General features: G+C 48.6%; 1 protein-coding gene across 1 annotated transcript in view; it reads right to left on the minus strand.

Annotated features, from left to right (window-relative positions):
• The window catches only part of LOC144792763 (septin-2), a 329,710-nt gene that overhangs the window by 13,981 nt on the left and 292,095 nt on the right, over positions 1-23,634 (minus strand). The window contains exon 12 of the mRNA XM_078667947.1: positions 16,101-16,182. Within this exon, the coding sequence (XP_078524073.1) occupies positions 16,114-16,182 (69 nt within the window). The 3' untranslated portion in view covers positions 16,101-16,113. The remainder of the gene's footprint in view (positions 1-16,100; positions 16,183-23,634) is intronic.

Below are 23,634 nucleotides of genomic sequence, written 5' to 3' on the forward strand. Positions count from 1 at the left end.
GCTTGCCCGGTCTAACCCACCGCAGTAGCCTTAAAAACATAAGGCGAATATGCCAAGCTGCCTTTGTGCTCCAGCACCATACAGCCCTCGAACCCCCGTTGCGGGGGTCGATGCCAGGCGGGTCAGTGGACGTACATCCCTTGCACCCGATGGCTTCAGGAGGCAGGGGACATCGGGGTCAGAAGCCTGGGTCCTGAATCCCACACTCCCGCTGAGGGATAGCATACCTGATTTGCTTCTACAAACCAGCGTGCAGTGGTCCCCTATGCCACAAGTGTTGCTGTGTTGGACTTTGGGTGAGATGAAGAAATGCGTTACTTACCTGTAACTGCAGTTATCCAGTATTGGTGTCTTTCATAGATTCACATGCCTGAATCATTCCCCGTCGTCGAGACTCCCGTCTCGACGACGGGGAATGATTCAGGCATGTGAATCTATGAAAGACACCCATAATACTGGATAACAATTGATTCCACTTACGGATTTGTTTGGTCTCCTGTAGCCAGTATAGTAAAGCCCATCATACGTCCAGGGTGTGAAGGTTGCTTTCTAGTCGTGTTTGTGGATTTTTGAAGAAGACTGCTAGCTGAATGCTTTAATTCATGTTTGGATTTGCTTACCACCTCAGGTAGGAATTGAGGGTTTGTCCTTAGCATAACCTTGTCCTTGTGGATATAAGGTTCCTCAATCGTTAATGCCTGTAGTTCATTAACTCTCCATAGAGATGTTTTAGCTATTAAGAAGGCAGTCTGTATCGAGATGTATCCGAGCACTGCTTTGTTCATGGGTTCAAACAGTTCTGTGATTAGCTGTGTTAGACCAGTGTTTAAGCTCCACATCACCTTTCTTGGGCTGCACTCCATTTGGAACCTTCCAGGAATCTTTTGATGACTGGTGATGTTAATTGTTTGTTTTTACATGAATCTTCCCTGGTGTAGGCTTCAATCGCTGCCAGGTGCATCTTGAGTCGTTTATCTTGCTGTCTAGCAAATGGGCAAGATATAGGAGAACTGTTTCCTGTATGGATATTAAATTTAGGGTATTGTTCTCCGTACACCATATGATGTACAGTTTCCACTTATCTGCGTAGCATTGGCGTGTGGTTTGTTTTCCTGCCTCCTTTAGAATCTCCATTGTTCTTTGCGGTAAGTAAAACATGTCTGAACTCTATGTATTCGGGCGCCAGGCTGCTAGGCTGAGTGTAGCTGGTTCAAGGTGAAATAATTGACCACTCTGCATTTTGAGAAGGTCCTTCTCTGCCTCGATTCTGATCCTCTGTCCCTTGGACAGTTTGAGTAGACTTGCGTACCAGGTTTGTCTTGCCCATTGAGGGGCTATGAGAATTAGGTCTTGTCCTGGTTTCCTGGCTTTTTACAGTTCCCTTTGTAGCAGAGGAATTGGAGGAAAAGCACGTACACATGTCCCTGACAAGTTTAGAGACGGGGCATTCCCTTTTGATAGGTGGTGTTGAAACCTGGAGGCATTTTCTGTTCTCCACTGTTGCGAACAGGTCTATTTCTGGTGACCCCGGAGGCTGCAGACCCTTTGCAGTCTCCAATGCTTTATCTCCCATGAGCTGCTGCTCTGCTGCGGAGCGGATCCGCTGCTGTGCTGTCCGTTCCTGGCAGGTGAATTGTCTGCAGGTTGATTCTCCTTGAATTGGTAAACCACGAGGCGTGCTGTTCTTGACAGTGGGAAAAAAGGCGGGGGGGGGTAGCTTCTATAAAGAGTAAGGACCCTCACACACCCCGAAAGGTGCCATGCTTCATCCTAGGGCAGCTCCTTGTTGGGCCGGCGCTGCAATGCCCAACGGGCCCCGCAGGGGGGCTCTTTGCCGGAGATCTTTCTGTCCGTGGTCCTGCCCTCGATGAAGAGGGTGTGCGTGGGATGTGTGGAGTACGTACAATGTGAGAACGGTGTAGAAATGTGTGGATTCAAAATAACTATGGGAGCCCGCTGAACCGACTAATTGTCGGGTTCCAGGTCATGATTAAAAACAGTAGTAGTTGAACGTGGAGATCCTAGTAGCCTCGTCAAGTTTCCAAGTGAGGATAAGTGTCGACATGCTTCAGGTCACTGGATGTCGGAATGATCGTGGCGTTTCTTCAGGACCTGGAAACCATACTTGCTTCTCAAACAGGGGTGGGTCACATCGATATATAAGAATCGGTAACCATATCCTCATCAAACACACCAACCGCAGGCAGGTTGCTCTTCAGCAGGGACCCGCAGCAGTAGAGAGACGGAGCCCGAAAGCTGCGGAGTCACAGGACGCTCAGAGGCGTCGCCACCGACTCGTCCGTTCATCGACCACACGTTGGAGGCCTTCAACGAGCACAGGCAGGCCCTGGATGGCTGCACCTGGACTACGGAATGGAGGAAGGATCAGAGATCTTCTCCCACCCGTTTTGGGGGCATTTTGCACTTGGACTGAACTTGAATGTTGCAGCTCAGGGGGTCTGGGCTGAAGATGAAAGAGAAAAAGAAGAGAAAAGAAAACTCCCAAACAAAGGGTTAATGGGCATCTCACTGAGGGTACAAGAAGCAGGGTCTGGACCACGCACCAATCAGAACAGAGAACTTGAGCGATGCAACATCCGTGAGGAAATGGGAGCCCTGCCGTCTGCGCATGCGCACTCCAGGGCAGTGCTGGTCATGCAACGCTCAGGAAGGAGCGCTTTGAGGCACGGTTTCTGGTCCGGCCACTAGCCAGGTGGGGAAGGGGACATTGCTACATGCCGGGCCTTCCTCCCCAGAAGAGGAGCCGAGGCCCGTTCCTCTGTACCGACCAGAAGGGAAGGGAAGACTAGAGCACACGCGACGGGGCTGCTCGTGTAACTTCTGGAGGCACGGTTTCTGGCCCAGCCACCAGCCAGGGCCTGCACTCCGTAGGGCAGGCGACCCACATCCATCCGCCCGGCAGCGTCTCTCCCTTGCTGCAGCAGGACATTGCTCTCCACAATAACAGCCGACGCCCCTTCCTCTGCACCAGGGTCTGGATGCTGGACCCATCGGGGGGGGGGGGGGGGGGGCAGCCAGACAAAAGCAGATCACGTGAAAAGCCTTCTTTAGAGAACGCATCATTTCCTGGATAATCATGGAGCCTGCAGGGCTGGGGGAAGGAGAAGTCAGTACCAGTCTCTATTTGAGGTCTGGAATATTGGCTGTTTCAAGGGAGCCCCTCGCCGGGACCTTAGAGCCCCAGAGACTCGAAGGGGGGCAGAGTAGAGCGAAAGTAGTACCTGGCACGTCCACACGGACGAGCCACGTCCATCTGGCCGGGATCTGCGCGCGGCACCCCTGGCATGCACCCTGGCACGCCGGGACAGGCCGACTGCCCGCAGACTGCCCTGCAAGGCACAGACGAGGCCGGAGCTCCGTTCACAAGAAGAGGCGAGAAGGTAACCAGAAGCCGGAGGGCAGAGCCGTGCGGGGGTGGCGGGGACGGGAGGGGAGGCTGGAGAGGAAGAGAATACACGAGGGCGCACGAGGACTCCGGAGGTGGGAACACATCGAACACGGTCTCTCGCGCGCATGGGGAAGTGGGTGCTTCGGGCATAATATAGGATGGGAGCGCAGCGGGTACCGAGGTGGGGGGCCACGGGACAGTGTTCAGGAGAAGCCTGTGGGTTCTGCAGCAGGCGAAGGATGCAACAAGGCATGTTGTGCCATGTCTGGCCTGGGTCTAACCCATTACTCACCAGGTGCTGAGGCTCAGCTGGGAGCACAGCAAGAGCGCCTGGATCAAGCTTTAAGCATGAGAAGCGCTAGACGTCACTCTCAGGCATCTTCTGTCTCTGGGGGTTCTGCAGCAGAGCAGCAGGCGAAGGATGCAACAAGGCATGTTGTGCATTAACTGGCCTGCCCTGGGTCTAACCCATCACTCACCAGGCGCTGCGGTTCAGCTGGGGGTACAGCAAGAGCGCCTGGATAAAGCTTTAAGCACGAGAAGCGATAGACGTCCCTCCCGCGAAGGCATCTTCTGTCTGTGAGGGTTTTGCTTCCTCTAGTGTTAAGGGGAGGTGAGGGCAGATATGTATCCCATCTCATCAGTGCACCCACGAAACCACCACACGTGGTAATCGTATTTTTAAGCAATAAAAAAAAAGGCACAAATGGCAAAGTGACATTCAGTGTTAATGCAGAGGGTTACTGTCTAAATGTTCACTGGCAAACACAAGGAGATGATGGACGGAGCGCTAAAACATTTCAGACACTCACCCCCAGTCACAGATCTGGGTTGAATCCATCATCATTCTTTAGCTCACTTCGTCACCCCAGTTCAGACATGGCTATATGCAAAACAGCCTTGACCCTGTGCCTCATGGGAACAGTCCAGCCCGACTGCCAAGCCAGGTCTTCCCTGAACCAGAATCAAGCATCCTGGGACCGGTTTCGGGCTAACAGCCCTCATCAGCCAGGCTATCTTGAATCCAGTTGCAAAGTGAGCAAGGGACCCACGTCTGGGCATACCCTGCCAACTTAGGGCAAACAAAGCAAACACTAGGAGATGATGGACGGAGCGCTGAAACTTTTCATACACTTGCCCTTACTCACTTTGCCACTGGATTAAAGCTAGCCTGGCTGATGAAGGGTGTTACCCAGAAACCAGTCCCAGGATGCTTGTTTCTAGTTCAGGGAAGACCTGGCTTGGTAGTTCGGGCTGGGCTGTGGGTGTGGCCGCCAAGATGGCGGGCTTACCTAGCCTCCTTGAGCTCCGTCTGACCGCAAAGATCCTTAAGTAATCCTGCAAGCCACGAAAGCCCATGCAGCCCCAGAAACCACTGACGACTGCACCGCAGCGTGTCGAGCATCGTTTGGTGCAGGAGTTGATGACCGGTTCTCCTGGGCCGCAGGTCGGGCCTGTATTGGGTCGGGTGGGGAACCAGCACCAAGATGGCTGCCAAGGCGAGTGGGTTCCAGCATCCAGGATAACGGAGCCTGCCACTGAGCCGGCAACTCTAGGAGCTCGGCGAGAACCTGAGATGGGATGAGGTCGAGCCCCGGACTTGGCCGCAGCCGGCTGGTGACTTTGACGTCCCCGACAGAGCCCTAGGGACAAGAACCAGATGTGGCGGCCCTAGCCGGTCCCTGGGAAGGGACGTTCACAAGACATGCCCGGCAGAGCACCACACGGAGACAAGAGTTGATGCCACCAGGGGACCGGTTACTTTTGAGAAAGGCTGTAGGAAGTAGCTGATCCGTGCGAGAAGAAAGGCATTCCCACCTCCCCCTCCGAGCAGATCAAGGCCCGCTCGGGCAGTGATGAATATACTGTTATGGTTGATGTGGGTGGAGGCGGCCCATGAAACGGACAGCTTGGCCCGCCACGTGAAGATAATTCTTACCGAGGGGAGGGTGGATTAACATGCTGATTTACTCCCCCCCACTTGCTACAGTACATTGCTGGTGGGTCTGTGTTGGCAATGTGCACCCCTCTGTGATATTCTGTAAACATTGTGCCCCCGCCCTCTGCAAAGTCAATAGGCACCCCTTTCTCGAGTGCAGGCTGTGTCGGGGGAGGGGGGTGGGTGGGGGAGAGTGGAGCAGTGCTGTGACCTTTGCACCCATGGCTAAGAATAAGGACCTCAAGCTGTCCCAACAGGGCAAGATTTATTTATTTTGAAAGTTTTATATAGCGCGAACAAGATCTTTGCAGATATCAGAGCGCTTTACAAGTACAAGGGGGTGATAGAGTAGTAATTGAGGTAATTAGGTACAAGGTGCATAGTTACATAGGTAGGTCAAAATACAAGAGGTAGGTCACAGGTGAGGTAGTGTCGGTACAAGGAGCATAGTCAAACAGTTGCACCAATAGTATAACAGTACAAAAATAAGGAGCATATACTTGTTTAAGCGTGCTTAAAATGCTTTTGGAGATAGCATAAAGGCATAGTTGAGGTAGGTGTGTGCAGGGTGTATAGTCACACAGGTGCATCAGTAGTACAAGAGTAGGGTTAAGGTGGTGTAGGTAGAGTGTGCAAAGTCAAACAGGTGCGTCAACAATATAAAATATACAAAGTGGGAACGTATACAATCAAATAAGTCGATAATACAAGTAATACAAATAGACCAAGGGGTCAGGCAGGTAGTACAGAGCGGATTCATGAGAAATACAGAATAATAGATCGTGTGTATTTAGCCATGAGGATCGCTTTTATTTCTTTCTTAAAAAGTTTGTTGGAGGAGATGAGCCTGGTTTCACTAGGGAGTGAGTTCCAGATCCTGGGTGCCATTCCTGAAAAGGAGCGTTTATAGGTTTTTTCCTTCCGAAATCGTCGAGGCTTCAGCAGAAGATTGTTTGTGCTTCTAGTAGTTCTAGAGCCACCAGACATTGTCAGCTTTTGAGTGAGGTAGGCGGGTGAATTCATGTGTACAGCCTTGTGCGTCATGCAGGCGATTTTCAGATGTATTCTGGCTTCAAAAGGTAGCCAGTTCAGGGATTTAAAGTCAGGGGAAATATGCGAGTGTTTTTTTGAGCCAGTGATGAGTCTCGCTGCAGCGTTAAGAGACGCTCTTAGGGGTGCCGTTGTAGTTAGGGGGAGCCCGCAGATGGCGGTGCTACCGTATTCTATGTGCGGGATGACTATAGATTGTACTGCAGTTTGGAAGTCTTTGGCAGGAAGGAAGGGTTTAAGTTTTCTCAAGGTATTGATTTGGAAGTTCGCTCCTTTGGTTGCCTTGCTGATGTGCTGCTGCATGTTGAGATTGGCGTCAAGTGTTATGCCTAAAGATTTTGCTGAGTCTACTATGGTAGGTTGTACATTTAGAGCCGTTAAGTGCTTAAGCCATGTTTGAGCCGTAGAGATTTTTCCGGGAGGTGAGATCAGGAGGAACTCAGTCTTCAGCGCATTGAGTTTGAGGGGATTCTCGGCAAGCCAGGATTGGGTGTTTCTGATCGTGGTGTTCAGAAGCATGATGTCCTCGGGAGATTGTATTTTGAGATAAAGTTGGGTGTCGTCGGCATACATGTGAAAGTGAACATTGGATGTTTGTAGCAAAGTAGTGAGAGGTTCCATAACTAGGTTGAACAGTGTTGGGGGAGAGGGAGGATCCTTGAGGGACGCCTAGCGATACAGGTACCGGAGAGGACATCAGGTTGTTGCTTTTGAATCTTTGTGAGCGGTTGTGTAGAAAGGAGGTGAACCACTTGAGAACAGTCCCAGATATGCCCATTATTGTGTTTAATAGATCGAGTAGGTTCTCATGTTTAACTGTGTCGAATGCTGAGGAAAGATCAAGAAGGATGAGGAGGCAGGTATTGTTTTGGTCTAGGATTTGGAGGGCGTCGTCAACTATGTGAGTCATGGCCGTTTCGGTACTGTGCCCTGCTCGGAAGCCTGATTGATACGCGTTGAGGAGATCAAACTTATCTATGTGTTTAGTCAGTTGTAGCTGTACGCATTTTTCCAACAGTTTAGCGAGAGTGGGAATATTTGTAATAGGGCGGTAATTGTTTAGATCAGAGGGGTCTGCTGTTGGTTTTTTCAGTAGCGGTGTGACTTGTCCGACTTTGAGGGCGTTAGGGATGGATCCTTGTTGAAGAGAGCTATTGATAATCTTAGTCCAGAGTGGGAGGAGAAAAGGGGTAAAGTCCTTAACAGCGTTAGCAGGAAGGGGGTCAGTGAGGTGATTGGATGGTTTCAGAGTGCTGAGCAATCTGCCAATTTCTTCTTCGGAATAGGTGCCAAAGGAAGACCATGTAGCATTGTTCTTTGGTTCAGGTGCTGCTGTGTGTTGGGGGTTGGAGTAAAGGATTGCGTCATGGAGGAGATCGCTTCTTATGTTGTCGGTTTTTTGGTTAAAGAAAGCAGAGAAGTCTTCACAGGAAGGTGTAACGCCCAAGGTGCTGAGTGTCTGTGTTCTGATTAGCTCAAACAATTTTCTTGGGCGGTTTTTTGCTTGGGCGAGCTGGAGGCTGAAGAAATCTCTTTTTGAGCGTTTTATTTTCCTGAAGTAGGCATTTCTCTGTTTCTTCAGGGTTTTTAGGTGCAGTGCTGAGGGGGCAGACCTCCAGGTGCGCTCTGCCATTCGCATGGCCCGTCTATCATCATTGAGGCTCCAGTCATACCATGGGTTGGAGATCTTGGACGAAACTCTTTTCAGTTGCATGGGTGCAGCCTCATTGATTATTGTGGACATAGCATTGAGATAGTGGTCAGTCAGGAGATGAACGTCCGTGGCGCCGGAAGGGGGAAGTAGGAGATTGCAGCTGTTAGGCGGTAAGGAGTTTGGGTTGAGTTTCTTCATGTCTCTTTTCCAAACTTTGGGCTTAGAGGCTTGAACTGGGTTAAGTTTAATTTTTTCATTGATAAGGAAGGAGACAATATGATGATCTGACCAGTCGCAAGGTTGGATTGACTCAAGTTGAATATCGTCCTCTTTGGAGATAAGGTCGAGGATAGAACCTTTCTCATGGGTCGGGCTATTGCATATTTGGGTGAGATCAAGGGCGTTGAGGAAGCTTTTGAGGCTATTTACCACTGTGTCACTGCTGTCATTCCAATGGAGATTGTAGTCGCCAAGGAAAATTTGGGTGTTTTGCCGTCCAGAGTTGGTTGAAATTGTGTCCATGAGTTGTTGGAAGAAGGAGAGCTTGTCCCCAGGTGGGTGGTATATGATGTGTAGTGAACATACCGGTTTGCTTTCGCTGATGATATCAAGGCAGAGGTATTCACAGGATAAATAGTTATACTAAAATGCCGCCCCTCCTCCAGTGATACCCTGGGATGCCGGACAATGCAGCACTTCTGTCAGTGATCCAAGCCTTCAGAACAGCCCTAGAATCCAAAATTGGTGAGGAGTCACTCCTATGGCAGGACCTACGTAGCGAGGGACTATGGCAGAGGGTAGAATCTCAGAGCTGAAGATACAGTTCACACCCTCCAACAAGGGCATCTCAGAAGTCAAGGAGCTCATGAAAAACCTTGCCTGGAGAGTTGATGATGCTGAAAATGGAGTAAGATAAACCAATCTGCGACTGGTGGGATTCCCTTAGGGGGTGGAAAAAGGAAATATGTTGGTGTACTTTGACCAGTGGCTCAGTTCACCTTCTCAACGGCAAATCTCTCCACCTGCTTTGTCATTGAAAGGGCCCATAGAGCACTCAGTGGTAGCCTCCCACGTGGTGCACCACCTTGAACGGTTTCCCCAGGCATCAGTCTGGACCTAGAGATTTTTTTCTTCAGTAGTACCCCTGCAAGTTATTTGGTGGGGTCAGTCGGCTCTGTGTGCGTAGGCGCCGGGATGACGTCAAATGACTTGCATAGAAGCCGCACACGCGCGTTGACATCAGCTCTTAACATGACTTTCCATGCCGGAAGCGCAGAGCCATGAAAGACACGGACCACTGGTGTGTCAAATCTAGGGCCCTTTAAGGGAGTTTCTATCCCTAGAAATCAGTTCGCAGAGCGGGGAGGATGGATGGGGCAGTAAGGAATCTAAAACTAGCGTATGTCTCTACCAGAGGTAAGTAACTTGTTCATCTGAAAGAGACCGTTAGTTGTATATTCCTTACCTTAGAATAGATATCCTAGCAATACCATCTCCGGAGGAGGGTCTGTGGACCAAAATCAAACCAGAAAAGTCCTGGAGGACCGAACGGGCATAGTACCTATCCCTCCGGACTTAACTATCCAGGCTGTCGTGTCTGGTAAACGTGTGCAGGGATGCCCATGTTGCTGCCTGACATGTCAAGGACTGGAAATCCACATTCTAATGCCGAGGTTGCAGCTGTTACTCTGGTGGAATGAACACGCAACCCCACATGAGGGTCATTTTTGCCAAAGCACAGCATATTTTGATGCAAAGGACAACCAATCGGGAGATGGTCCATTTTTGAACAGCCCAACGTTTCTTGGCACCCACATAGCCAATGAAGAGTTGATTATCCACCAGGAAGTCTTTTGTGCGATCAAGATAAAAAGACAACACACATTTTGGATCCAGACGGTGGAGTCTCTTGTCCTCTTTGGAGGGCTGGAGAAAAGGTGGACAGAGTGATAGAGTGTTCTACATGAAAAGGCGTGACAACGTTACGAAGGAATTAAGGCTTGGTTCAAAGCACCACTTAATCAGGATAGACACAAAGAAAAGGGTGCTTAGAAGAAAAAGCCTGCAATTCGCTCACCCTCTGAGCAGAGGTGATGGGAACAAGAAAGGCAGTTTTGAGAGTCAGCAACCTGAGGGGACAGATATGAAGAGGTTCAAAGGGAGCACACATAAGAAAGGTGAGAACCAGATTTAAGTCCCATTGGGGCATTACAAAAGGAGATGGAGGGAACAGATCAGTAAGGCCCTTAACCGCATCCGCGCTAAGCGTTTTACCGCTGTGCGCTGAGGATTGCGGAATCCCGCGGTTCATGACGAGCTCAGCTCGTCATGAGCGTACGAGAGGTGTACCTCATGACGAGCTGAGCTCGTCATGAGCATGGAAGTGGTTAAAGAACTTGTTAAATAAGGAAGGCTGATCTGGCAGCAGAAGAAAAGCAGAGATGGCTGCAAGATATCCTTTGCGAATGCCCAAGGCAGATTCCTGCTGGACCAAAGAAAGTATATACAAGAGAACCTATGAAAGAGGAGCAGAAAGGGGATCAACAGCCTTTGCTGTGCACCATGCCACAAATGTGTTCCATCTACGTGAGTATACCGTTTTAGTGGAGGGATGTCCGACTGCCAAGATAACTTCTCAGACTTCTAGCAAAAGGTCGAAAGCGCTCAACTGCCACCGTTCAATTTCCATCCAAGGAGGTGGAGAGTGGACAGGTTTGGGTGAAGAAAACTCCCAGCAGCTGCGACAGAAGATCCTCCTGAATGGGCAGACTGATCGAAGGATCGATGGCCATACTCAGAAGGTGAGGGTAACAGACTCTTCATGGCCAGTCCGGAGCTACAAGAATGACTGGAGCTCGGTCGTGCTTGATCTTCTTGAGCACCCTGGAAAGAAGTGGTACAAGCGGAAAGGCGTACAGAAGGCCGAAGTTCCACTCACGACAAAAAGCGTCACCGAGCGAGTGTAGCCTTGGAAATTCCAATGCACAAAACTGCTGACATTGCGCGGTCCCTTCGGAGGCAAACAGATCTAGCCAAGGCTCTCTCCACTGCTGAAAGAGACCATGCACCACCTTCGGATGGAGATACCATTTGTGATCGACTAGGCACCGATGGCTGAGTTCGCCCGCCCTGGCCTTTAGGGAGCCCGCCAGGTGTTGAACAACCAGGGTCACATCCTGATGTTCCAGCCATGTCCTGAGGCTGGGAGCCTCTTGACACCATCCGGCCCTGTTTGTTGCAGTACCACATGGCAGTGGTGTTGTTGGTGAACACTTGCACCATTTTCCCCCTGAGAGGAGAAAGGAATGCTTACAGTGCCAGTCTGATCGCCCAAAGCTCCGAAAGGTTGATATGGAGGCCGGACTCCACTGGAGACCAGACGCATCTGATTTCCACCTCTCCCCGGTGGCAGGCCCATCCCAGAAGGGACGCATCCGTCACCACTGTTAGATCTGGGTGGGGAAGGGAGAGGGATCTGCCTCACCCAATCTTGGTTCGTTAGCCACCACTGCAGTTGGTGCACAGTTCCCTCTGAGATCTGGACATAGTCTGGAAGATTCCCCTGATGCGGCACACACTTAAACTTCAGGTCCCACTGCAGAGCCCACGTATGCCATCTGGCATGATCCACCAGCAGGATGCAGGAGGTCATGAGGCCCAGCAGCCTCAGAGTTATTCTCACTGAAATCCGGAATAGAGGCTGAATCATCAGTATCATAGCCCGAATATCCCAGACTCGCTGCTCGGGAGGATAGGTCCAAAACTGCACAGTGTCTAGAACTGCCCGATAAAAGGGAGTTTCTGAGAGGGAGTCAGGTTTGACTTTGGCACGTCGATAGTGAACCCCAGCGAATGCAGGCGGTCTGCCCTAGTCTGGAGGTGTGAGACAACAGCCTGGGGCGAGCCCACCTTAAAAAGCCAGTCGTCGAGATATGGGAAGACTGGAACCCCTGATCTGCGCAGATGAGCTGCGATCATTGCTAAAACCTTAGTGAACACTTGAGGGGCACTGGTAAGGCCAAAGGTGAGCACGGCGAAGTGAAAGTGCTCGTGGCCCACCATGAACTGAAGGCAATGTCTGTGGGCCGGCAGGACACCGATATGAAAATAAGCGTCCTGCAAGTCCAAAGCCACCAGCCAGTCTCCTGGGTCAAGTGCAGACAGAACTTGGGCTAGGGTAAGCACTTTGAACTTCTCCTTCCGGAGAAAGAAGGTGAGGGAGGTCTAAGATAGGACGCATGCCTTTGGCTTTCTTGGCAACCAAAAAGTGGCGTGAATAACAACCACGACCTATTTCTGGCACAGGGACCCTCTCTAAAGCTCACTTGGCCAAGAGAGCTGATACTTCCTGGAGAAGTGGCAAATGATCCTCTGTCATGCGATCGTAAGAACGTGGCATGGAAGGAGGGGTAGCCTCAAATGGGAGGGAGTAGCCGCTTTGGACTATTTGCAGAACACATCTGTCGAACGTGATGGATTGCCAGTGGAGGAGGTGATGGTGGATCCTGCCTCCAACTGGGCGCTGATGGGCCTAAAACGTCAGACTCGGAAGGTTTTGCGGCAGGGGGGGAAGGGGGGACTGGCCCACCTGCTTGGTCCCTGACCCACGAGGACGCTGGGTCCCACGTCCGCAGCCACGTCGAGGGACAGTTTGAGTGACTCTGTGCCTGGGCAGGACATGGCTGGGCACCCCGTCTGAAGCCACGAAAGGTAGACTGAGGTGGACGTGAGGTTGCCACGAGGCCCAAGGAGCAGACCGTAGCTCGAGAATCCTTGAAGCCCTTCTCTTATGTGCTCTCACCAATGAGCCCTTGGCTTGCATGGTTCGTGACCATCCCAACATACGGGGATTCAAGGTAGCGGACACTAGCACAGAGGAGGAAAGGATCTTACTATATGCGGATGACATCCTCCTCTATATCACCAAGCCCACAATAACAATCCCGGTTGTCTTCTGGACCCTTGAAACGTATTGTAACTGCTCTGGGTATAAAATAAACTGGGGAAAGTCAGTGATTTTCCACCCGTATGGCTCCATTGACCAGACAGCCCTCCCTCTGAGACTAAAAGTGGAGACAGAGTTTAAGAATACCTTGGATTCTACGTGACCCCGCATAGGGAGCTGTGCTTGACCCGAAACTTGGGACGGGTAATACTGAATTTTCATGGAGATGCAGAGTGCGGACGTTGGCTACCCACATTGATTATGAGGAGAGCAGCCATTTTCAAAATGATCACGCTTCCCAAACTCCTTGATGTCTCCAGAACACTATTCTAAAATCTGAGGGGAGATGTTCACCAAAATAGATGGGGAGTTTAGAACCCTATTATGAAATAAGGGGCACCCCAGAATAGCACTAAAGATGCTGCAGTGCTATGCCTACAATGGCAGGATTGCCCTCCCGAATGTTAGGGCCTACTACTGGGCGGGGCATTTGGTAACCAGGAACGACTGGATATATGCACCCCGGATCACTCGACAAAGGTTGGAACGGGCTCACTTACTGACGTGATCGCACCTGCATTACATGTATAGGAGAGGAATCAGACAGCTGCTGCTGGCTACGCAGGTGGCATTGAAGATATGGATAAAAGCCACCAGATTTATAGGATAGGCGAACAAGGGTGACCAGAGAAACACCTTTGTGGGAAGGGGCGATTATGTAGGAATTAGGGTAGTTGCGAGGATAGGCCTGGGACACAATAGGGATTTCCATGATCAGTGATCTCTTGGAAGATGGAGACTTTATGCCCTTTCCCTCCCCTCACCTCAGAGAGAACCAGTTTCATCTGAACCAATACCTAAAACATGCACAGTTGCGCCATGCGTGGCAGACCAAGAGAAGTAGACATCCATGACTATGATCCCCCTAGAGCATAGGTTACTCATAGGCGAGCTAGAGAAAGGGGCACTTCTACTCACATATAGAACACTCAACAATAACCTGCCCGACACACTGCGTAAGCTGTGAGAAAGATGGGTGAGGGATGTGGGAGAGAGAGAGGGAGGCAGCACTGATGTGCTGCACCAGTTTTACTAAGATCGTGAACAACTACATACAAATAGGGAGAATGGTGTTTCTTGACTGTGTGAGATGTAATGGTGGCAGAGGAATTTTCGTGCACACGCTCTGGGGCTGCCCAGTCATTCAAGCCTATTCGACCAAGGTAGCACGGGAACTCCATAACATATTGGGAGTCGATATTCCACTTGAGCCAAAGTACATTCTCCTCGGTATTCCAAATGACCGAGATGCCCCACTGGCCAAACTTATCTTTAGTAACCTGGGTTTGGTAGTAGCAAAGAGAGATGCAAGCTAAACACTGGGGGGCGGGGGTTCTCAACTTTACGGGAGTGGAGGACAGGGATGGATATGTATACAATAGCGGAGCAGGTCACCTACAAAAGTAGGGGGTGTCCCCGACAATCTTTCAAAGTCTGGGGTAATTGGATCAAATATGACTTGGACCTCACTAATGACAAGGCCAGGCCTACACTGTGACAAGCTCAACGTTCATACTGTAATGTCACTGTTTTTTCGCTAGTCTCATTTTGTACGGAGTCTTTTGCCGGAAGCCCTACAAATGTGTGTGTATATAGTGATGCGGTTATATCTTACCTGCCTCTGATATTTATTACTGTTACGGGTTCGCGCCACACTTTGTTGTTCGCACTTAAAAAACAAAATAGGTGTAGCTCTGACCTGCTCAGTCAAGTACAAGAAGACTGCATCATAACCTCTGGTATCTCCTACCTCTCACACTACCTCTTGCACTCTACCAGTAGAACAGACAAGACTGCCTCAACTCCAAGGCTCGTGCCTCCGATATCTCCTACCTTTCAGACTTTCATCCATTCGATTGGTCAAGTGCATGAGGACCGCATCATGTACACTGCTCGTGCCTCTAGTATTTCCTTTCTCTCACAATACCTCTGGTCTGTTTGACTGGTCAAGTATAGGAAAACTGACTCGAGGCCAAGGCTTGCGCCTCTGGCAACTTTTACCTCTCACACTACTTCTTGCACTTGACTAGTTGAGGAGACAACAAGACTGCATCGCGTCCAATGCTCGTGCCTCCGGATGCTCCCACCTCTCACTACCTCTTGTATGTTCGACTGGTCAAGCGTAGGAAGACTGCATCGTGTCCAATGCTCGTGCCTCCGAAGCTCCCACCTCTCACACTACCTCTTGTATGTTCAACTGGTCAAATGCAGGAAGACTGCATCATGTGCACTGCTTGTGCCTCCATTTGCCATCTCTCACGCTACCTCTTGTCCGTTCGACTGGTGAAGTGCAAGAAGACTGCATCATGTCCACTGCTCGCGCCTCCTATAGATCGCACATTACTGTTTCTTGTATGTTCGAACAGTCAAGTGCAGGAAGACTTCTACAGGTCCAAGGTTCATGCCCCTGTTATCTCCCATCTTTCACACTCCCTCTTGTCCATTCGACTGGCCAAGTGCAAGAAGACTGCCTCTTGTCCGAGGCTCGTGCCTCCGGTATCTCCCATCTCTTACACTCACACTCTTGTCTGTTAAACCATTCAAGTGCAAGAAGACTGCCTTATGGGCAGGGCTTCTGCCTCTGGTACCTTCTATTCCTCCCACAATCCCTTGGTTTTTCAAATGGTCAAGTGCCAGAGCAGTACATTGTGGTCAAGGCTCCTGCACCTTGTTTTTGGGTTTGAAGACACCTGCCTCTCGCATGGTTTGGAAGCCCTGCGGCCACACAAATAACTAAGAAAAATTACGGTTTGTAACCAGCCACAGACTCGTGTTCCGAGCCCACCCCTCCAGCACCATTTAAAAGAGAAAAACCCCCAAAATGAGGAAGAGGTGTGGCGCAGCAGTCAGCGCGACTGACTCTGGAGCACGGGGCTCACGGTTCGATCGCCAGCGGCAGCTCAGCATCATGCGACTCTGGGCGATAGCTCACTTAATCTCCCCGACGGCCCCCAGTGCCATGAAACCTTAAGGGGTGATAGGTTTCCACTCTACAAATATGGATTCCTATAAAATGTAACAAAATTTAATGAGTGTTGCTTACCTTGAGGGGGCTCTCACTCATCCCCCGGCTTCATCCTCATCTGTGCCTGCATCTGGGCGATCATCTGCTGCATTCGGCGGAGCTGAGAGGAGGCAAAGGAAAGGCAGTTATTGCCGGGAGCTCAAGTTTAGCTCATACTTAATTCACACACTAAGAATTTTGAAAAGCGTTCACGCTGTATGTACAGTGCACGGCTGAGGGTGTCACTACACAGTCCTCCTACCACAGCCCTCCCAGGCAGCTACCAGAAGCAAAGGACATACAAACTACAGAGCGGACGGACTCACAAGCCAGACACAGGATTCAAGAGCTCCAGGACCAGTCCATGGGTCTGCATAAAAGACCCTGAGGAGGGGACATCTGAACGCCTCTCTGGTGGCCTAGAGCCGCGAGTCGACCTGGTGCAGGGTCTCCTACAGGTTTTTGAGACCTATAAATTGGCGTGAAGACTCTGCCAATTAAGACTCATTCCTTCCTTTTTCTTCGGATATAGTGGTTTGAAAGAAGTATGGGTGTGAATGTGGTAGTATTTTGAGATTGTGTGTATGAGATCAGGTGGTGCTCTTTTTGAAGTATTTTGGGTTATATTTTTTTGTATATATTTATTATCTTATTATATTCTCTTGTATTTGTTATGAATTTTGTAAAATGTCTATAAAATTGAATTAGTGATGAAATGTCTTTTACAAAACAACAAATAATGAATAAATGATGGACAAACTGAAAATAATTTTTTTTTATAAAATAATATATTTCTGTCATATATCTGTCACCTAGTTTAGATTAATAATAGGATGTATACCAGTATTTGAAGATTAAGGCCAGTGTTGGAACAATCTTTTCGTAGTGATGTCTGTTTTTTCCCCTCTGTTCCTTGGCCACATATAACCTTTTGAGGGGTCCCATCATACCTGATATCGCCTCTCCTGCAAGAGCCAAGACGAGGAGGGTGAAGGGAGCCGAGATACTGGAACCTCCAGAAGGCAGGGCTGTTTTCTGAGTTGTTATTCAACAGTTGTCTCAACACACCAAGGAAAAGGCCAGCAGTGCTACTGGAATGACCCGAGATAGATTTAACGCAAAGGCACACTAGGCGCCTTAAGAACCTCTTCCATTAGGGTTAGGCCGGGGGACAGGTGGGCAGTATTTCCTGCACTGAAGGCTGAGCTGCTCTCGGCCTAACAACGCCTGAGCTTTTGAAAAACCTAGTCACACCTGTACAGGCCAAGCTGCAGCAGTCAGAACCTGCCGCAAGCCTGTTGGACTATTAGTGGTTCAGTAAGTGGATCGGGGTAATGAACCGTTAGATAGTGCATGCCAGTCCCACCTCTCCACACACTCCCATGAACACAGGGAAAAAGTCCTAAAAAAGAAGTGGAAGGACTAACCAAGTTAGGCAGTATACAAGTGACATCACAGCGCATTACATTGCACGTGGCATCACAGGAAGTTGCATCACAACCCATCACTTCCCAATAAGTGAGAACAGATCTCAAGAGCTCACAAATGTTTAGCCGGTCTATCATGAGTACATTAGAGCACAATACAATATTTAACAAATGAGATTTTGCATTCAGGTTGTGCCAAAATATTTACGCAACCCTGACCCAAAATTTGGGCCTCAACTTAAACATTTAGGTTTTAAAACCCTGCCACAAAGAAATTTGCAACAAGGAGAAATGTGGAAGTAAATCAGTTCTGCTTACTTGGTTGCAAAGTCTGTATTTTAAAATATCTATGGGGTTAAGGCACCTGCTGCAGAGATCTTTGTGTGCCAGCTAAGTGTATTTATTTATAAAGTTTTGTACAGCGCAAACTGGACGTGAAGGTATCTGAGCGTTTCAGAGAGTTTGCATAGCAGCAATTACAAGGAATAAATATATAAATTTATGTTGAAAGCGTATAGACAATATGTGGAAGACCTCAGTATATGATGACGTTACCTACAGTTTTGAGGTAGAGTCAGTTTAAATGTTTATAGCACTTTACATAGTTAGCAAGGCAGGGAGTGCAACAACAATACATGTGGACTAAATAAAAATACATAACCGTATAAAAGGGAAATTATGATGGATAGTAATATAGATGGACAATATTAGAGGTAGGTAGATGTATAACTATAGGGAAGCATTTGAAGCAGATACAGTGGATATATATATATATATATATATATATATATATATATATATATATATATATATATATATGGCACAGCAGCAGTGCTCAAGTTACATGTGGAGTAAATAACATACATATTATATATCGGAAATGTGAAACAGACAGTAGCACAGACAGATGATATACAGTCAGAGGAAGTTAAGGTGGGGTGTTGTGGGGGCGGGGAGAGTAGTGGTTAAGTTTCCCCAGAGTTAGTGGTGCTCAGAATTCTTTATAGAGTGCATTTGGAGCCAAACCAACCAGTTGCATGGTTTAAGGGTGCTGCTTTAGATACCTGTTGGAGAGGAGCAGTTTCAGTTTCTTCTTGAAGTGAGGGAAGAATTGTCACATAAATAAATCCTGGGGCAACGAGTACCAGATTCTAGGAGCATTCCCCAATTTTTAATCAAAGAACCATAGATGGTTAATATGTCTTCTGCGAAGCACATTTAACAAGCAGATGACAGATTTATTTTTTATTTTGTGTAACTGGGTAAGTGAGTTACTCCTCTGAGACAGAGATCCTTTTGTACTTGCAGTTCATAAACTGTAATCCTTCTACTATTCCACAGTTGAGCCACAAAGCACATGTGGCTCCGGCACCTTGTAACCCTCACTGTCTTATGCAAAACATCCGGACATCGATTTACACAGATTTATTTAAATGACTTATTGTCAATGCACAATGTGTATGGGTGATGTAAAGCACTCTGCATTGGGATGAGTAGTTTTGCAGCTTGAAGACTTTCTGGGTTCACTATGTTGTGCATTATTCCGCCATCAAGTGGTTGGGTCTGGAATTGTAGTCTTTTTTCTCTTTTTTTCCGTGGCCCAGGTGGGCGTCGATATACCACATTTGGTGTCCTTCGTGACGTCGACGCGCTTCCTCCAGAAGCTCCCACCTTTGGTCACCATCTTCGGATTCTTTTTCCTTGTCTTGTGTTACTCTTGTTTTTCTTCTTATCCTTTAAAGTCTTTCTCCAGTTTTAATCCCCTTTCCTCCTGTCTCATCTTTCTGGCGGGGGAGGGTGGGTTCGCTAGTGAATCCAGAAAGTCTTTAAGCTGCAAAACTACACCGACAGGTAAGAAACTATACGTTTTGCAGCGTGAATCTTTCTGGCTTCACTATGCTGTGCATCATAAACTTTGTAGCGGTTTGTCCTTATTGCGGTGGTTGGGTGGAAGATGAGCTCTGGTTACTGAATATGTGCTGTATGACCTTCTGTCCCACTTGTGCTTTGTTCATTTGGATATCTGCACAGTAGTGCTTAGTGAATGAACGTGTGCACTGAAGACCATGTTGCAGCTTGGCAAATGTCTTGAATGGGTGTGTTAACTAGAAACGCAATTGTTGCTCCTTTCTTCCTTGTTGAGTGAGCATGAGCTGCTCCTTGTAACAGTTGTCCTGCTGGTTTGTGGCATAGTTGTATGGTTTGTGCAATCCACTGTGCAATGGTATTTTGGTAACTGGTCGCCCCAAAAAACTGCTGGCAAAGGAAACAAAGAACTTCTTTGTCTTTCTGCACTCCTTTGTCCTTTCTATGTAGTGCAATACAGCCCTCCTGGCGTCCAGTGTGTGTAGCGCCCTTTGTGCTTGGTTTTTGGAAAAAAAATAGTTTTTTAGATTGATGTGGAACCGAGACACCACCTTTAGCATAAAGTGTGGGTCTGTTCTCATTACAATCCTATCATTGTGTATTTGCAGGTAGGGCTCTTGAAGTGTTTGCGCTTGCAACTCACTCTTCATAGTGATGTGATAGCCACTAAGAAGGCTGTCTTTAGCGTGCGCATGTGCAGTGTAGCCTTGTGAATAGGCTCAAATGGTGTCTTCATCAACGTTCCATGCCGGTGCTGGCATTCTGTTTGGAGGTGCGATTCTCTTTGCTCCTTCTAGAAATCTTTTTACTACTTGGGAGGTGCAGAAACTTTTCCCGGTTTCTCCTCTTGTCTAAGCCACTATCGCCGCTAAGTGCACCCTTAGGGATGTGTAGCTTAGTTTACTTTGTAGTAGATGCGTTAAGTATTTTAGAACTGTTGATTCCCTTGTGATTTTCCGTTGCAGTTTCTCCCTAATGCACCATTCCGAAAATCTTTTCCATTTTGCTGCGTAGCACTTTCTTGTGGTAAGTCTTCTTGCCTCCCCGAGCACTGCCATGTGCTTGCCGGTAGTTTGAGGTGTGTAAACTCTAGGTCTTAAGGAGCCATGCCGCTAGGCTGAGGCTCTCTGGCTCTGGGTGTAGCACCCTTCCGTTCTGCATTGTTAACAGGTCCCTTCTTTTTGGGAATCTGTGTGCTGGTGCTTGTGCCATTTCCACTATTTGTGAGAACCTGGACTGTCTGGCCAACAGAGGAGCTATTAGTATTAGCGACAAGTTGCTGATCCTGCATTTGCTCAGTACCCTGTGTATCAGTTGTATCGGGGGAAAAGCGTGTGCAAATGTCATTGACCAACTTATCCATAGTGCATTCGATTTTGATCGATGGTCTGGTTGTCTGGATGCAAAGTGTTGGCATTTTGCATTTTAGTGTGTTGCAAATAGGTCAATTTGCGGTGTACCCCACTTTCGGAATACTTTCTGTATTTCCTGTAGGTTGATCTCCCATTAGTGGGATGCTGACGTCTGCCTGCCGAGTCTGTCTGCCTCCACATTGTCCTTCCCTGGGAGATATATTGCTAGTAGGTCTATTTTTAGTGGAATGGCCCATGTCCATATTTCCTGTGTTAGCCCCGATAGTGCTACTGATTGTGTTCCTCCTTGTTTGTTGATGTGGAACATGGTGGTTGTGTTGTCTGTTTGGACCAAAACCCTGTTTCCATACAGCAGCTCCTTCTGAAAGGCTTTAAAGGCTAGGAACACAGTTTTTATTTCTAGATAGTGGATGTGCTTAACCGCGTCCTGCTGCGACCATAACCCACTCACCTTGAGTTTGTTCATGTGCGCACCCCGCCCCAGCTGGGAGGCGTCTGTCGTGATGGTCACTGTTGGAGTTGGTTGTGTGAACGGTTTCCCCTGTGATGTGTTTTCCTTGTTCCACCACGCTATTTCCTGATGCACTGCGTGTGTGACAACCACTAGATCTTCCCAACTCCCTGTTGCGCCTGTGACCATTGCTGCTGTATCCATTCCTGGAATGGTTTCATGTGGAGGTGAATATTTGGGACCAGGTGCATACATGACGCCATCATTCCCATTAGTTTGCTCACTGTCAGAACTTGCCCCTTGCAGTACAGAAGTGTTTCCTTCATTACTGCCAAAATCATCTTTGTGTTGGGAGAACACCTTGCTTTGTATGGTGTTGATCTCTGCCCCTAAGAATATCTTCACCTGTTGTAGTAGTTCTATTGACGACTTTCCCCAAAGGATTGAAAAACTCAGTTGGCTTAGTGTTTTTTTATCACCTGCTGGATGTGCTGTTTGCACTGGCTTTAAGAGCTTGCTATCACGAGCCAGTCGTCGAGGTAAGGGTATACATGTATTCCCTGCCTCCTTAGGTGCGCTGCTACTGTTGCTAGGCATTTTGTAAATACCTGTGGCACAGATTTGAGCCCGAATGCGAGCACTGTGAACTGGTAGTGAGTCTTGCTGATCACAAACCTTAGTAAGCCTTTGTGTCGTTTGTTGATGGGGATGTGTAAGTACGCGTCCTTTAAATCTATAGTTGCCATGTAATCCCATTCCTGCACCTGGGGTATTACTTCTTGCAGAGACGTCATTTTGAATCTTTGTGTCCTTCTGAACTTGTTTAAGAACCTTAGGTCCAAGATAGGCCTTAGTGTTTCGTCTACCTTTGGAACGAAGAAGTAGTTGGAATGAACACCCTTGTTTCTTTCCTTGTATGGTACTATCTCTATTGGATCCTTGTTGAGCAGTTCCTGTGCCTCTAGTATCAAGAGTGAAAGTTATTTTGCAGAGTGTGACTTGTTGCTTGGCTTTTTGTTTGGAGGTTGTTTTATTAGTTCTATACAGTATCCTTATTATATGATGATTAGTATCCATTTGTCCGTTGTGACCGTCTTCCATTCCTGGAGGAAGTTCATTATTCTGCCTCCTACGTGTGTTATATGTTCGGGAAACTGCTGGTCTTGTGAAACGATTCTTGAACCATTTTCCTCTTTGGATGCCCCCTTGAGGTGTTATCTGGGTGGGCATCTGCCTCTTGGGGAAGTCACTTGGTAGTGAGTTGTTGCCCTCCTCTCTGTGCCTGTCCTCGTCCGTTCGAGCGGCCTCAAAAGGACTGGCCCCACGGCTGGTACTGCCAGTTCTGCTGCTGCTGTTCCTGTTGCTCCTTTCCCTGGCCGTTTCCTTGATAACCTTCTTGGAAGGCTCGGTGCGAGGTACTTGGTTGGTTGCCTCCCCTACCATTTGGCATTCTTGAAGGTGTAGCCCTCCGCATTCCTCTGAACTGAAGTGCTCCCATGGACATTGCAGTTTCGTTGTCCTTTTTTGAGTTAACTTTTAGTCGACTGGCGTCCCAACAAGTTCTCCGTTGAAGGGCGTGTTCAGGATGTTATTCTGTACCTCAGGCTTGAACCTCAAAATGCTCAGCCATGTGTGCCTTCGCTCTGTCAACCCGATCATCTGCCTGCTGGACATCTCCGCTGCGTCCAAGGCAGACTTTAAACATGTGTTCGCCATGTTTTTCCCCTCCTCAACCAGGTGGGTTGCCCTCTGCTGCTACTGTTCCGTATGGTGCTTCAGGAGTGGTCCTACTTCCGCCCAGTGCTGGTATGCATGCCTGTTGATTAGGGCGTTGGAGTTGGCGACACGCCATTGTATTGCCGCACTCCCTTCTACCTTCCTCCCGGTGAGGTCCATTCTCCTACTCTCGTCAGGAGGTGGTCCTGAATTTGTGGGCACATTGGCCCTTTCCGTAGCTGTTGCAGTAATGATTGAATCGACTGGCACTGATCCTTGAATGTATGCAGGGTCCTTTGAGTAGTGCTTGTACTTCTCTGTTCTTGGCGTTACAGATTTACATATAGCTGGTTCCTTGAAAGCCTCTCTGCCCTGGTCCACCACACGAGGGAGCATGGGCAAGAATTGACTTCTTGTTTGAGTGGGTAAGAGTCTCCAGGGGAGAGGGGTTGGCCTAACGGCTAAGGCGCTCGACCTCGGACCTGGGGATCTGGGTTCGAGTCTCGGTAACGACGCCAAAAACCCCCTGTGATTCTGGGCAAATCACTTAATCTCCCTGTGCCTAAAAATGAAAGTGTGTCCTCATGTAACGTAACTGGTGCTATGTAAAGCGCTCTGATAACTGATTCGGTTCTAGTTCGCGCTATATAAAACTCTGCAAAAAAAAAAAGCAAGCCTTGGGTTTCTCCTCCTCCAATTTTACCCCATATGTTTGTGCAGCATTCTTGACCACCAAATTA

The sequence above is a fragment of the Lissotriton helveticus genome, chromosome 11, assembly GCF_964261635.1.
Source record: "Lissotriton helveticus chromosome 11, aLisHel1.1, whole genome shotgun sequence".
Lineage (NCBI taxonomy): Eukaryota > Metazoa > Chordata > Amphibia > Caudata > Salamandridae > Lissotriton > Lissotriton helveticus.